Below are 16,993 nucleotides of genomic sequence, written 5' to 3'. Positions count from 1 at the left end.
GAAACACACACACACACACACACACACACACAAGCAGACTGAAAGAATAGACGCACAAACACGAAGGCCCAGCGGTCTGCATACAGAACAGGACCGGACACGGGTCTGACAGTGCAGGGGATTCAGGCCCGATCAACAGGATATGATCCAAGATCCTTTTCAACCGGGCTTCAGCAACCTCCGGAGGCGGCACCGATTTTATGTCCGGGAGCATTTTTTTCTTATCTTTACTGCCAATAACAAGCAAATTGAATTCATTCCAGATGCTCCTCTTGAGGCGTTGAAGGCAAAGGCGACCTCTGCCTTTAAATGTTGCCCGGCCGTGTTTATATTCAGAGGAAGGCAAAGAGAAAGCTGCTACTCTGTCCACATATTAAAAAAAAAAACTACGGTTGGATCAAATAAAAGTCAGCGCACAGCAGCACCGCCTCGGTCCGCTCTAAATCAGAGGCTTTTGATGACATCACATTTCGCCTCATACGACACAACGCCATTAGTGACGACTGCATGCAAACCAACGGGCCCATTTCATCCCGGAGTACGGGACGAATAAAAGCTTTTCATTCATTTAATCCCATAATAAAAGCTGTGTCACACCGCCCACTGCAACAATCGGCTTCCAGACCCTCACGGTGGGATCGTGCACGATGTTGTGTGTGTGTGTGTGTGTGTGTGTTACAACAGCGCCTTGCTGATTTATTCCCCCTCTCCTTGGGCACAAAGTCTGTTGTTGTCCACCCACCCACCAGCACACGGTGCACGAGGAAACAACCGTTTGCTGCGGCTTTTGCGGTTGGATAATTGTTTTTAGGCATAACATCATTCTGCTGGCAAAAGACGGCGAAGCCATAGCCACGAGTCAAGGAGAGGGGTGCTGGAGGTACGGAGGGGAAGGACACTCGGGATAGTGTGGAAACAGCATGAGGCGCTCCCTCCCTCCCTCTCTAGACCCGCAGCGAGTCGCCACCGTTTTTACTTTCCATGAACATTCAGCCGATCCTAAAGAAAAAACAAAAACACGTCTGAAGGAGAAACAAGCCCACCAATGGGAGAGGGAGATTGGATACGTTTGCTGCCGCCTCACTTTCCATAACCTTTAATTCTCCCTCCACGCGCTTCCCACGGAAAGCCAGTCAGGTGAGTGATCACCTCTGCTTTAATTAATAAATGCATCATCCTTAATGAGAGGGGCTTGTTATGCACTGTGGCAACCGCTACTGGTCTTATTTATGTTTCAAACTTCAGACTTAATTCCCCCCTCTGAAGTGCGCTAATTGCTTTCCCTCTCAGCCTCGTGGACGGCGGCGGCGGCGGCGCTCTCTCGTGGGGAGGCGTAGGGCGGTGTAACGTGTGGCTATCGATCGGCAGGGAACAGGAGAAGGCGCCCGGCTGCTCTGCAACCAAAGGAACATCAGATCCATATTGAAGTGGTGGAGGGATGACTTTGCGTACAAACACTGTGAGGTGACAGAAGCTCAAGACCCGACTCGCTCAATGCTGATTTCGGTATTTTGTTACATAAACCACATCAGAGCGGGACAGAATGACCTCAAAATCGACCTTTTCTCATTTTGATGAATCGGAAAATTGCTTCTCGGTTGATTGTTTGGTCCATAAAATGTCAGAAAATTGTCACAATATGATGGAAACACAACGCTGTGTCTTCAGTCAAATAAAGTGCCAAGCTCAATCATTTTTTTCTTTCCATAACACACGTGCTACAGGAATGTTGATGATGATTTCTTTTTAAATCGCTGACTACTTTGTCTGTAATTCACTTCTAAAGTGGAAGAAATTGTTTAATATCAATTTAATATCACATATTTTATTCCGTTGAGCTTCAGTTGCCATTTAACTTTTTAATACCAATTTAAGTGCATAAAAAAAAGACAATTTTAAAAGGTACCAAAGAAGTATTTAGGGGTGTCACTATCCCAGGAATTTAGTAGTTGATGCCAAATTTATGTTTCTTAACGGAAAATTTGATCAAAAGAATGTAGCGAATGAACAATAATTATAATGTACTTTTTTTTAGAATGTATTACTTATCTGGTTCGTCGTCAACATAAGATGAGATGTGAACAAATCAAATCATGATAACTCAATCGGGCCTCCGTGTGTCAGCTGTTAGCTCATTTGTTTAGCCACTCAGGACTGCTAGCAGCTTACGTTACTTACGCACAACGTAGCTTTGTCGGGGATTACCGTCTCGAGTCCTGATCCGTGGATGAGTTTTGTCTTCAATTTGAAACCAAAGTATGTGCTCTCCAGACAAAACTACGTTAAACAGGTCTTCATTTCACTACGCTTAAATTCAGCAGTTTTTATCGCGCTGGGAAGACGTCGCGCTGCAACCGACATCACATTAAACCGGTTCTGTCCTCTTTAAAAGACCCGGCACCAGGCGACATTATTGAACTGTTAAATCGAGACCACGGCTGACCGAGCCTAGTCCTTTAGGTCCTCTATGCAATGACAAGCCCGAGGAGATCCTACTTGCTACTTAGCATTTCCTGATGCGGTTGGACAGTGTCCTGGTACAGAGACCTTGGTCATAGCAGATTGATTTAAGCTGTGAAGACTCATTTGGGTTTACTCGGGGTGATTTTATTTTTCCCTTAAAGAGCCGCGGAAGCTTAATTGTCAGCGTAACTAGAAGAGGCCAGGTGAAATTCACAAGGCACCGGGGTTTACAGGAAGGCAGTGGGTTTGGTAGTAAGCCAGAAAGGGGGCGGAACGTCCCCCGACGAAAGCTTTACTGCGTCCCCGAGGCGGGACTGATTCTAATCTGTTTTTATTAAGTGGAAGGCTTCTGAAAGGGAAAAACCATAAAGTTGTTCTTTGTCCAAACAAGTAGCCTGGAGTCACCCGCACTAATGTGTATACCTTAGAAAGATTTCATATTCCATATCAAAAAACATTCGTAAATATTCTGCGTTTCCGTGACGTCCACTCCGAGATCCAGAGAGCTCCTCTGCCCGTGTTGATATGGAAAATGACAGATGGAAGTTTTGTTTAAGTAAACTGCCTTAAAAAAAAAAAAAGTCAACAGTGCTACAAATGCTTTGGCAGAGACACTTAGTAGCTCGCCCGAGGCTAAGCTGCTAGCATTCAACAGGTCCCGTCTAGACTTTAAGGTTTCAAAGAAACGCACCCTGCGGTCTGCTGGACATCTACAAACAGCCACAGACGTTACGGCAAAACTCCGCCAGCGTGACAACCATCAAACACGAAGTCTGACGCCCAGGAACAGATTCCACAACAGTGGAGGCCACATTTGCTCAGCAACAGACAGCTAACAAAGTCATCGCCGGCTGACACCTGGCACGAGTGTGGGCGGCGATTTCTGCTCAGCGCGTTGACAATGCACCTGTTGCTGCAGACGTTCTTCATCAGCGTCTCGTCTCGCCAGCAGGATTCATCCGGCCCCGAGCGCCGATTACCACCCTGCGATTGGAAAACCGCTACCTGCGCAGGAGGACAAGTGTTTCCGGCCTCTACTTATCCTCCTCGCCACGCGTGTCATCAGCGTCAGCTCGACGTCGGAGAGACACGGGGACTTCGAATCGACAGAAGGACACTTCATCACTGACAAGCTGATGACGGACAGGCTGATGAAAGGCTGAACTAATGGAGAGGCAGACAGATTTGGGGATTATGAGGCCCTTTCTGTGCGGCCTCACTTTTGAGCGGGTTGGACCACGCGCGCGCGGTGTGTGTGTGTGTGTGTGTGTGTGTGTGTGTGTGTGTGTGTGTGTGTGTGTGTGTGTGTGTGTGTGTGTGTGTGTGTGTGTGTGTGTGTGTCTGAGCTCCTCACCCTTGGTGCTTCGTTTTCATGTCCTCTGCGGCGTAGATCCAGTTCCTCATAAGGCGGCACCGCTCCTTCTCTCCTCGCCTGCTGGTATTCTCTTCGTAGCTGCTGGATCCGGTCCACACTGCCACACACGAGCACAAACACGGCCGGGTTAAATGAGCTCTGACACCTCTTAAGGTCTTTACACACCAGGGGAGGGGGGGGAAATAGGGGGGTGGGGGGGCCCTGCATGTGAAAATCTTTTATTGTGGAGGGCTAATAAAGTTTGAGCCTCTGTGTTGTAGTTTCATGAACAAAAAGCAACTCAAGCCGCTCTGCAGAATACGATTGGTCGACGACTTTATTCGCTGTGCTTCGAAAAAAAAGAATAACCTTTTTTTGGGTGAAATTAAAAACCACAGTGCAAAAATATCAACGTGCAAATGAATCGCGAGCGCTCACACACACACACACACACACACACACACACACACACACACACACACACACACAGGAGCCCTTGATCATTCTGGCTGCCTTCATCTATATCTGTTTATCCATTTTCTGGCTATTTTTTTTTTCTCTTGCAAAAGGCAAGAAAACAAAAATATCAATCACATGAATATTCCTTCTTCCTACTACAGCTCCGACCCCTGGGCACCGCCGCGAGTCACGCACAAACATAACCGCACACCCACACATAATGGAAATGTGAAAAGCCACGTCGTACAGTTATTCAACGTTACAGCCGCAGCGTGCGCAATCATGAGCCGAGTCGACGGGAGGAGGAAAAACGGTTGATTGATGCTCCACCGGGCGATTTATGGGAAGTCGGGAGAAATGGCGTCACACCTTCCCGACCCCGAGCCGGTGTGTGTGAACAACACTCACGACGCACTGCTCATGTGACCCGTACCCTCGTTCGTGGGTATTTTTTTCGGTTGAACTGGAAATCCGCAGCACATACATACAACGCCGGACCATCCGTCATCGGCCTCAAGTACAGAGGGGTGCATATCATCACATGTAGTGCTGTTAGAACTACAACAGAGAGGCTGATGTATTAGCGTGCAGCAGTTGGAAGGTAATAATTCATACAAAATGCAAAACCCTCATTGACAAACAAAAAATGTATATATAGATAAATCTTTGCCTTTGAAATAATATTCATTTTAACATATTATTTTAAGAAATAAATCTTTCAGAACAAAAGTCTTAAGTAAAACAGTTGCATTCTTTTCTTCAGCCATTCTCTCATTTTCCTCTCGAGCACCTAGTGAGCTGCTGCTGAATCCGCCGTCCGTCCTGCATCATGTTGCAGTGATGTTGCTGCGGTTCACGACGTGGAAAGGAAACAGCTGATGGTGTCTTTGCTGGTGCTGGGCGGGACTTCAGAGCCGCCGTTTAGTCACTTGGATGGAAGTCGGATGGAAATAAACACTCACATTCACAGGAAATCAATTAATTTCCCTCTTCTTCCCTTTCCTGTCGCCCTCGCCTTCTGACGCGCCCCTTTGTGATACAGGATACACGATACACGTCGTTTGGAAGTCCAAACGCGTGAAGGGTGAAGCGTAAATCCTCATTGAACCGAGTGCGTCTCTGTGTTTTCTACTGAATCCTTTTCTCTTTTTTTAGGGACCCCGCACACACTTTGGATGAATTTGAAATTGTGGTGAGGAATAAAACTAAGTGGTTTGATTGGATATAAAGTCAGTGGAGAGGATTAAAAAAGGTTAAATGTTTTCTATTGTTTCCATTGTTCTGTGCTTTTTATGCATCGCAGCAGGAATGAATTGTGTCACGCCTCAAACGCATAAATACTTTTACACACACACACACACACACACACACACACACACACACACCTCATACTATTGAACTGACACAGTGCCCCGGGAGAACAGGGTGGTAAAATTCAACTTTCATATTCTGTCCACGGACAACATGCGGGCGAATCACACACACGGACGCACACACTCTCACACAAAGGGCACTTTATTGGATTTATGACCCGGCATAAAAGAGGGCGGGCCCAAGAATAGATAAATATGATAAACTAAGACATAACACTACAAGCACCCACACATTTATGGGAATAGTTGCATGACCACAGACGAAGGAAGATATTGATTAGAGAGACAAGTAAGCCATAAAAACGCAGACTCGTATGACTTCACTTTTTAACGACCTTGTGGCCATCAAACAGCAATAGAGGTGGCTCATGCAGTAATAGCCTGCTAGCATTGTTCTGTGTGTGTTACAGTACATCATGACCTAAGAGCAAAAATGTGCAAGTGTAATACCTTCCATCATCCTAAAGTACTTAGATCTCTCATCAAGAATAATTATAACATTCATTTTGGAATATTAAAGAGTTTTATATTGAGGCCAAAAGTAATGTTGTGTATAAAGATGGTATGTTTCAAAATAACAGCATAGGAGGCCAGAGCTTTAGTTCACTCCTCACCATCTTTCTCTCTCACGCGCGCACGCAGAGGAAGATCAATCTCCTGCTCTAGCTCTGCCACACCAATAATAATTCTATAAATGTTTAAAATCAGAATCAGAAACCCGACAGAGCTGTTAACAATGCCGCTATTAATAATTGAGACGTCTGTTCCATTAATAACATGGTAAGGTACGCTGTGAAATATATCAATGTCCAGAGCAAAGCAATATGCGCTCGCCATTAGAGCCTGTAAATATTTACTAGCCTGGTTTTAAAAACGGTGCAGGAGTAAAAGCTTTGAAATTTAGTTTGTGGTTTGCTGTTAATCGAGACACCACAGCTAAAGCCAGAAGAAATAAGACATGTGACCACAGGTCAAACAGCTTTAAGATTCATTTTCAATGCCAAATCAATCAAATCCTGCACAAACAGCGTCCATTCAGAGATTAAAACAAATAAGTTGAAATTCTTTATTTATTTACACTCCAATGGCCACGTTACCTGTGAATACCTGGGAAGGGGATGATCAGCAGCTTCTCTTTAAGCTTAACCACATCAGTAATTCAAATAGGCCCGATGTGGTGGTGAATCCATTACCAGCACCCAACCGGATATCTAAAGGACAATCTACCCGGAGATCCATTTGTATTTCCTGTATTATCCTCATATCAGGAGAAAATGTCAGGAAGACGGAGCCAGTAGACGACGGGCGAGACAAAGAAGGAGAGAAAGGACGGGTCTTAGTGCGCTCTAACAGACGGCTGTGAAAGGTTCCATAAATCTGACACAAAATGGCTCACACACACACACACACACACACACACACACACACACACACACACAGGTGATGTATGGTCTCCTTTTAGATGTGGCACAGGGGGAATGTCATTCAGACCCTCAGCTCAGTCTGATTTATCACATGTCTAAATGTGCGTGTGTGTGTGTGTGTGTGTGTCTTAGCATGTGTGTAGAAAAACAAGAAACTAGTGAGACTCTATTGACATCTCTTACTGTAGATGGATAGAGTGCTACATTTCAGTATTGGGGGGTGGGGGTGTTGTACTCTTATTTTCCCAATATCACAAAGTACATGTGAGAGAGACTTGGAAGGAACAAAGACAGCAGGAGGATAGAAAACAACTGGAGCTAATGAGAAAAAAAGTGCAGTAAGATTTCCTTTCATTAGCTCAAACACAAAGTCATGACGGCCATTTGGAAAAGTCAATAAAGACCCGAAAAAAACATAAGCTGCCATTGATTTAAAAAAGCCAAAGAGACGGTGCACGCTTCAGATGAGTGGAAAAGAGGACATGTGCATCCTGCTGGTGCTGATCAATGCAGCAAACAATAACTGCTGCTTTGGAAATGTCAAAGTTAAAGATGACGGCCCTGTGCAACAGTAAAATGCACATTGACGCCATTTCAGAGATGAAATGAGACAGCACCCGCCGACGGGCAGAACCTGGAAACCCTTTTAACCAACACTGAGGATCCCGAGAACTCATTTAAATGAAGCTCCATCCTTTCATTCAATCAGATACAACTTGATGATCACAGACGGAATTAGACCCATTTGAACCCACGCACGGACAGTCCAACGTTAAAGCCCCGAGCTCGTGGCCTCCGACCTGTTCCACGCGCGTGAGCCGGCCTGCGTCGCGTCACCCCCTCGGGCCCCGCTGTCAGAGAGAGGATCGTTATCCGTCGTGTCGGACCAATGATCCTCCCTCTCGCTTCCTCGCATTTGACACGGGATCCCTAAGTAACAACAACGAGCCGATCGACGCGACCCGCTGTCCGTCACGTGTTGCCACGGAGTCTTTTTTGATGGCGCATGTTAGATTTATATTGCTGTGCTGCGTACTGTAACTCTCCATACATCCTTTTTCCCCCGCTCCCCCCCCCCCCGTTCAAACCCTTCACAGTCTATGCAGGTAATCATCGCCGCCGTCACCCCTCCCCTCCCACTCCGTCTTAATCTCTCCATCACCTGCCCGTCTCCCCCGTCCCGGCCTTCCCGTCAGCCCTCCCCCGCCTCGCTCCTCATCGCCCCCTTCCTCCTAATCTCCCAAACCCTGCGCTGGGCTCTAATTAGCCGCCGTCTCCGCTAATGAAGTCTGACGACAAAAGATCACCGCCGTTGGCAGGTGGGTCGACGCGGGAGGGAAAGAAAGGGCCGACTGTTTATGTGCATGCGGAGCGCGTGTGCCGCCGGGTTGCTCCCTCTTCCTCCACAAGGCTAACGGGAAGTGACACGTGTTTTTGAAATGCAGCTGACAGGATATGACACCCCTCTTTACGCGGCGGCGGCAAAGCACGGGGAGTAATTAGCGCTCCGTCGACGGCCGTGACATCAATCAGGCCGGCTGCCTGAACGCCTGGGAGACACTCACGGGGGCCCAAGGAGGCTGGCATCCAATCCTCACGGCCATCAGTGCGTGTGGAAGCGCTGGGAAATTGTCTGGCATAACATTATCTAGACAAGTCCTGTGTGTGTGTGTGTGTGTGTGTGTGTGTGAGAGACAGAGAGAAGCAGCGCTACAGGTGGTAAACTCACTGGCATGAAATCATGTAGGCAGGCTGTCTGGCTCAACATTCCCCTTTGACTTTGTGTGTGTGTGTGTGTGTGTGTGTGTGGCTGGAGGCCAATTTGCCTACTGCCTCTGCCAACCACAATAGCTGTGAAAGGCGTCTCCATGAAGCTGGATTCATACCTGAACCAAGGAGCTACCAGCAGCGCAGTTGTGGATTCATATTCCTACTTAATGTTAACATGTGATATTTCATTTCACTGCCTCCATAAAAACCTTTTTTTTCGGGATGGGATTCAGCAGTGTGCAGGACGTCCAGACCGCGCCTGAGGTCCCGCGACAATGTCGAACCCGACATCCTGATTACCGACAGAACGGCCGTTGTCTCTGACAGCGTCGCTTTGTCAACAACCAAATCCTAAAGGTGCTCGCCATCTTCAGGGTGTGTTCGAGTGCGAAGGTAAATTAAAACGTGTTCAAAGTATTCACAGGGAATGCCGTAAAGTGCAGTTTTGGTATTTGCCAATAATGACCAGGGCAGGTTGGTGTCAATAGCTCTCACCAGCTCGTAACACATCATTAAAGCTCATAACAACAGTTTCAATCCAAATGCAACCTCGTGTGTTATTTGTTGCAGGTCCCTTTCAGACCGAGAACCTCTCCAATTACTCGGAAAGGTTTGAGTCCCTCCAGCTGACCTTTTCTCCCCGTGACCTCACCCCTCCCGCGCTCTCTGACAACTTCTCTTTCTTTCTGCTGTTTATACAAATATGAGCTGGCCATGTGGACCCAACCAGCTTCATTAGATCCATGATTTAATAAATGCCGAACCGCCACCGTTTCACCTCCGGCATAGTTACAGAGTCTATCTACCCTTCCACAAAACGCCTTGGCCCCAATGGTCGTCCTCAAACGTGACTCTTAATTTCCCCACGAAGGTGTGATGACAACGTCGGGGTCAAACGGTGTGTGCGCGTTAAAGTGGGTCTCTTCCCTCGTCGGTGAGTTTTTTTCAGCAGGCCCGTAGCACAGGACCAGAGTAAAGGAACAGCACACATATTCACCTCCATGGGTAGAAACAACGTGGAAGGTTTGACCCCCCCCACCCCCCCCGACCCCCCCGCCTGCTTGTGCACGTCCTTTTTTCGAGAGCCCCTTTACTGCGTTCGTGCTCCGTCGCGGACGGTTGTCCTTTGCATGGAATTTATTTTTCATCGAGAAGTACTCGGCAAATACGAGAGGCGGAAATCATAAGTGAGAGGGAGCGAGTGCAACAGGGGGAGGAGAGGGCCGGACCGGGCAGGGAGGAGGAGGGGGGGGCACGGGGGGGTTCGAGTGCCTCTGGAGGGTTTTCTCTTATTAGCCGGGCTGAATGATGCGCTTTGAGTCCGTCAAACACACGCACTCTTCTCCTTCGCTCTCCATCAACCCCCCCACCTCTCTCCTCTCATTTAGCCTTCCATGCAGTCTTTACTCCCAGCTTCTATTTGCCCCCCCTCACTGTCCACCTCGTCCCCCTGTCTCATCTGTTGGATTATCTTAAAACATCCTCTCGGTCTCTTTTCCTCGCTGAATCCGTTGCATCTGCTTCTTTTCTGTCCTTTGTTGATCCACTTTTCTCATTTCTGCAATTACTCGGGTCCACTCATGTGTCCTTTCAGCCCACAGAATTTAGGGCTTCTATTCTCTCCTCCAAATCTCCTACTAGTTTTTTTTTTCTCCAAACATGCACCGGCCCCCCAAACCTCTACGGCTCGCTCCTCTTCTCTTTTCATTCTGTTCTTTTGTCTGTTTTCCCTTTTTTCCCCTAACCTTTATCCTCCACTTTTTCTACTCTGTATCCCCCCTTTTCCTGCTTTTTAAAAGGACCCCCCCCCCCCCCCTCCCGTTTTCTCCACATTTCCTTCTGCTAATTTGTTCCTTTAGCCCCCAAACGCTCATTCATGCTCTTTCTTCTGCAAACCTCTCCTTCCCCGTCTTCTTCCTCTGCATCCCTAATCCCACTTAACCTCCCTTTAGTTCCAAAACACTCCAAACGTCTCTCTCGTCTCCGCCATGCTCCTTGAATCTGCTCCTTTCGGTAGTGGAATTAGCTGGAATTCCACTCCATTTCTTTCCACAGTTACAAGAATTCTTTTGCACATATATAAAGCCTCCATTTATAAATGACAAGATAACAAACAGATCTTGCAAAATTAATGCCAGTAAAACCCACGTTACCCACGTTAAATGTGATTTACTTTCTCGCTGCAGCTTTTTTTCCCCATTTAGTTTTCCCGGTAAATGGACCAGATTTAAACATAAAGTGCTGCACACACAGGTGAATGTCCCCCGTCCACCCACGGAGGATCTGCACTCACGCACACCGATGCTGTGGATTGAGTTTTGGGGACACTTTGACGTGCAGACTCCCGATGAGAAGGCGACCTGCTGTCGCTTTGAGCCACACATCTCCTAAAGACAGCCAAGGTACAAACCCTCATACGCACGCCCACACCTCTCCACCAGAACTAATCACCTACGAGAAGAAAAGGACGCGGAAAACGGCAGCTGCACAGACCAAGGTGCCGCTCACTAAAAGCTCCCTCCACAGTGTGTGAAGTGTGCAGGATAAAGACAACCAGTGTAAATTACCGTTGGCTGAAAGAATATCTGATTAATTAGCACGGAGGAAAGAAAGCCTCTCCGGTGAGCAGCCAAGCAATGCTAAAAGCTCATCCTTCTCCCCGCCGCGGCTCCATCTCACCTTAATGCACATTTTGGGAGCGCATGCCGCTTCCTTTCATGCACTCCGTGAACTAGCGCGCTCAGAGGGGTAGTGGATAGATGTACGAGGCGCTTATTCATCAGCGCAGTAGCCGGTCATAGGAAATGAAATGCATTTCACTGCTCTGCTCCCGTGTCGGTACCCTGGTCCGTTCCTCCACACTGGGGGTGGGGGGTGAATATGCCCTTAGACAAGATTACATCTGCTCATGGGGCTCCGTTCAGCAGTCAGAAGAGTCAAAAACAAAAGTTTCTTCCCAACGGCAGATGGCGGGACGAGTGAAAGCCGATGGCAAAACCGCTTCCAACGCGTTTATCCTCTTTAGTCAAGCAAACCCCCAAATAAACACAAATAGAGTGACACCAAGAAGGGAGGGGGGGAGGGGGGTATTTATTTAGCTTAATTTGGCATAAACAATGGAGTGAGTGCTGTTGTCATATCGACCACGGAGTAAAATGTGAATGAATTCTGTATGGATTTTTTCTAAATAATAGAATAAAAAGCATAGGCCTGCCAAACTGTTCGGGCAGATTTACACCTCCACGGTTGGATCAACAGCTCCCCGACACAACATCCGATGAATTCAATTTCAATAGATCTTTCTAAGCATCACTGTACTGTGCTATTCATCCCAGCAGCAAAGGAGGAGCTCTGCCGCCTCCATCTTTTTAAACGTGACCCACTCGGGACCTTCTCACTCGCCTCTTTATTTCCCTCTACGTTACTTTCTCTCTCTTGATGTTATTTTCTCCCCATTTATCTTCCCCTCATGCGCCACAGCACCTCTCCCTCTCCGCTCTCTCAGGACTGATTGTTTTCTAATTGGTGGAGTGCCAGAGGTCGTGGTTGTTATGGTAACCTGCGAGGTGCACTTGGAAGGGTTAGCTAGTGGTGGTGGTGATTGGGGGGGGGGGGGGGGGGCGAGGGTTGGAAGGAGGGGAGGTGGTGAAGAAAACGGAGGGCAGCACTTATCCTGAGGCTCGGGTGGTCACTTCAGCAAATGGACTCTGTGTGTGTGTGTGTGTGTGTGTGTGTGTGTGTGTGTGTGTGTGTGAGTGTTTGACATCGTAACGACTCGGTTTGGTGCGCGGCAGGAAGCGGTTGGGCAAAGACTCCCGCTCTCCACTTGAAAATCCTCATGTTGTGTCCCCCGGTTCCGATTCCCCTTGTGAGCCGCTCGGGCCCTCCAGTCCCCCCCCCCCCCCCCCCCCCCCCTCCATCTGGAGGGCGAGGCAGAAGAGCTGCAAGAGGGCGGACCGCGAGGGCGGAACGCCGCTGTGCGTCTCTTCTTCTCTGGCAGCAATCGCTGCCTGCTCACCAGAACTCTTCATGCGCATTGTGGCAGGTGGCTTTGGTTGGAACCTCATGAGAACAACAATGGAGGTCCGTCGCGGTCAAAGCGAGACGCCTCATCGTGGAAGTCGTCTTATGAACACGCCGATTACACCACAAACACCTCGAGCGAGAAACATTTAGATACGAGTGGGTTATTTTTCGGCATGCGCATGCATGCCTTTGTGATCTTTACCCAAATGCACTGCCTCTGTGTGTGTGTGTGTGTGTGTGTGTGTGTGTGTGTGTTGGCTTCACTAAATGAGTCTGCATTAAACTCTTCCACGCCCGAGGCACGGAGCAGGCGGAGCCCTTCCGGGCGGGTTGAGGAGCGGCCGCTGTGATACATCACGTTGCATTCTGGTCCCTCCGTGATGTTGCTGTTCAAAGCAAACCGCTGATAAAGTAAATCTCTTTACAGTGACAAACAAAAACTGAAAAAACGTGAGTTTATCAAAGCTTTTGAAGAACGTCAGCATCAGGGGCCACTACCGAGTGCCTGCTGATTGGTAATGTGCCTTTTTGCTGCACGTGTATGCCAGAGATAGATATGACAGAATGGCATTGCGGCGCTGGTCCAGTGTTTGGCTCGGAGCTGCAGCGTGAAGTCACTACGGGGCTTTTTAAATTAGTGGAGGTGCTCCAGCAGTAACACGGCAGACTGCACGGGTAAGCAAAGGCAACACAAAGTGGCATTCCTCATATTCTGCTGCGCGTTACCAACTGATGACGAGCACAAATCAAAGCACAAATTAAACAAAAATAGTTGTAAGATCTGACTTTTATATGAAGATTATGCTTGCTGTTTGAATCTTTGCTCCATTAAAAAGGAGGCAACGGGGGGGGAAACGTAGCACATGCCAAGCAAACATAGCAGAGTATTATATTCTGTCCCAAACCTTCCAGCTGATCTCGATTTTCTAATCCAGACAGACTAACAGCCATCTCATTTCCACTGACTCAGCTGCTTGTTTGTGGATCTCACTCACACTTTCCAGGCGAGGGAGTCAGTTGGAGACCCGATCGCAGCTGACGGTGTTGTTTCAGCCCTTAAATTATCGTTGTTATCTCACATTATCCAGGATGAGATGCCTGGCTTTTGGAGACACTTTTCAATATCCGTGACGTGCTTTCTAACAGATGGCCACCCACGAATAACAAAGAAGAGAGTAAACTTAAGGATGGAGACTTGGTTTAAGGTTTAGTCTTGGAAACATGAGGTAATGTCCCCAAAAAGCCATGGAAACCCCACTCCGTATGTGTGTGCTTTCATCGGTGTGCTCCATGTCTTCGCTGTGGTGCGGATGGAATGGAGCCCTCAGTGACTCTGTTTATCTCCGTCTCCCACACGCACGCACGCACGCCCTCCCTCTGGGACGCCGCGTCACGCTCACCCGGGCGCCGCCGACACGGCCGCGCCGTCGATTAGCGTCGGCCGATACTTGGACTCGCTTCTGTCTGCATCATCGGGTTTCCAGAAGTGATGATGAATGAGGAGCACGAACTGCCCGGAATGCTGTGGCCGTGGAAATCAAGAACTTTGACTTGTTTTACCTCTTTTAAGGAAGGAACGAGACGGGGAAAGCCAAGTGAATCACGTGAATTCATCGGATTAATCAAATAAGTAGCAACAAACGTCATAATCCGTTCAGATAATTATATAATAGACGGTAGACAAATCATTTGTGTGGCTTCCTGTTTCAGTAGCACGAACGCTGCTGATCCCACGGCCTCGTTCACAAGGTCCACCCTGCACACCGAGGTCAAATGAGTCAGCGCTTTTCACAACGAGCCACGATTTATGCAGGCAGGCAACAATACGTAAGAAATACAGTGTCGGGAAACATTTCTATAAAGCCTGAAACTGTCCATCAGACGGAGTTACTAAATGAAGATGGAAGTGTGTGTTAGTGTGTGTGTGTGTGTGTGTGTGTGTGAGGACGTCTGCACTGGTAGATATATTCAGCAGCGTCTGGGCTGTGACTGACACAATAAAGGGGATGAACACAACACACACACACACACACACACAATATGTATTTCTGTGGGTATGCCGGCACTGAAGTGCTCACACTGAGGCTCAAAGCAAGCGCAAACAATTCAAACTCTCCCCTTTGTCTGTGCATCCGTCTCTATCTTTTTGTCGATTCTCACACACACACACACACGCGCGCACACACTGGCCCGTGGCAGACAGACCTGATGTAGACAGGAGGGTAAAGGAAAGGGAGAAATGAGTCAAAGTGAAGTTGCTGTGAAAGAGAAGAGGGATGAAAGAGGAAAGGAGGAGGGGAACGCTGGGAGCCATCTTATCTTTATGGAGGGGGCCCCGGGCTTATTTGGAGCTTTTAAAAAGAGACAAAACTAATACTTTTCTTCCACATGCTAAAATGTCCTAAAACTGAAGAATTGGTGACGGTTACCCTGGGGGGGGACCTGGGGACTTACCCGTCATTGGCGGCAGTGGCAACAGCGGAAGGTGTAGGTCCCGCCCCTCTCGGTTTATTGACTTTGGCGTACAGCCGATCAAGCGGGTCATCACCGGGGACGGTTCCAGGGTCGTTGCCGTGACTCCCGTGCCCTGGAATGTGGCCCTGGGGGGACGGTGGGCCAACGTGGCTGTAGGGAGGGGACTGAGGCGGCGGCGCCGCCATTGGTCCCGCCTCTCGGCCCCTGAAGGGTTGTATTTGGGCATAGCTGGGGTCTAGCTCGTCATCTTCGACATCTGGATACGGCGACGCGCCGCCCTGCTGGTCTCTGCGGTGCTCTCTCAGCTCGGGGTGCCCCGCCTCGATCCTGACGGGACAGACGGGGAGACAGTTTAAGACGTCTAGAAATATCTATTTGGTCAGAACACAGGGAACCACGAAGAAAGATCTCCAACCAGAAAGATGGGCAATGAGAAGAAAGGAACGGCTTGAACAAGGATTATTATTATTAACAAACACCTGGAATCGAAGAGGAAAACAGAGGTGGTCACCGAATTCCCCTCGATGACAAAAGACGGTGGATATTACTCTCATATAAACAGTTCAAATACTGTTAGAGTAATATTTACTCAAAGTCTGTATGTCAGAGAATTAAAAGCAAAAAACTAAACAAAAAAAAAAACCTGACCATCAAAGCTCCCCACCTCTCCCTCTCCTCTTTCATCCTCTCAAACTCATGATCACTCATGATGTCCGACTTCTGTCGCCGAGCTGCTTTCGCCTCCTTTTTCTCCTCTTTCTTCTTCCCGAATCTGGACAAAGGGAAGAAGAGACACAGGCAGAAAAACACAATGAGTGATAAATAATGACTCAAGTGGACAAAGAACATTATAATAAAATAACTACATAAAAAAAAACACAAACATGACATCAACAATCCTCTCCCACAATCCAACAGGCTGACCTGAACGCAGACACACACACTCCCCGTTATTCAGTATGAGAGCCCAGAGCAAGCACACACACGCACACACACAGGTGTGTCACGCTGCAGCTCATTGGCCTATCGATCTTAGTGAGCCGCTGTCACATCTAAATTAAATTGTTCTAAAAACACATGTTGGGTTCCATGTCTTCTTGTAGTTGTTTTCCTCCACAAAATAAATCTAAACAGCAGGTAGTTTCATAGTAAAATGTACAGACGTGTAGGTGTTTTTCTGTGGTTGTAATGCGGTAACAGTAACAGTGTAATTGAGTCCTTTGATACATTAGATACTGGATGTAAAGTGGTTGCTACTCTATGCCTCCTAATCTAAATTAAAAGATGACATACACACGAGTCTCCAGTGGCCACATGCAGACCACACTGGTCAATACAGTGTGTGTGTGTGTGTGTGGGGGGGGGGGGGGGGGGGGGGGTCAGCATCAGCAGCACACTTAACAGTTACATTTAAATGCATTGTTTTGGTGGAGTGCAACGTCACTTATTAAACCAAGAACAGGATTTAATTCATCTTAAATTCTGTTAAATTAATAATCCATATTGAGTTGCATGAGAGCCCTTCAGAGGCTAAAATGTTGATGAGCAGTTCAGCTCGTTAAACTCTGGCCAGCAGCTGCACGGTGAGGAGGACGTGGTTAACTGAGCCAGTCAAACCTGATAAATAGTTAATACCTCCAGCATGCAAA

At 47.9% G+C, this 16,993-nt stretch overlaps 1 protein-coding gene across 6 annotated transcripts in view; it reads right to left on the bottom strand.

Annotated features, from left to right (window-relative positions):
- LOC120834297 (partitioning defective 3 homolog B-like) overlaps positions 1-16,993 on the bottom strand; it is a 133,561-nt gene that overhangs the window by 33,017 nt on the left and 83,551 nt on the right. For all 6 annotated transcript variants that reach the window (XM_078091236.1, XM_078091234.1, XM_078091235.1 and 3 more), the window contains 3 exons: positions 16,009-16,116; positions 15,324-15,671; positions 3,818-3,935 (listed from right to left, as the gene is read on the bottom strand). In XM_078091236.1, the coding sequence (XP_077947362.1) occupies positions 3,818-3,935; positions 15,324-15,671; positions 16,009-16,116 (574 nt within the window). The remainder of the gene's footprint in view (positions 1-3,817; positions 3,936-15,323; positions 15,672-16,008; positions 16,117-16,993) is intronic.

Source organism: Gasterosteus aculeatus, chromosome 16 (genome assembly GCF_964276395.1).
Source record: "Gasterosteus aculeatus chromosome 16, fGasAcu3.hap1.1, whole genome shotgun sequence".
Taxonomy (NCBI): domain Eukaryota; kingdom Metazoa; phylum Chordata; class Actinopteri; order Perciformes; family Gasterosteidae; genus Gasterosteus; species Gasterosteus aculeatus.
Note: the sequence above shows the minus strand (reverse complement) of the source record. Positions and strands in the feature narration are given on the sequence as shown.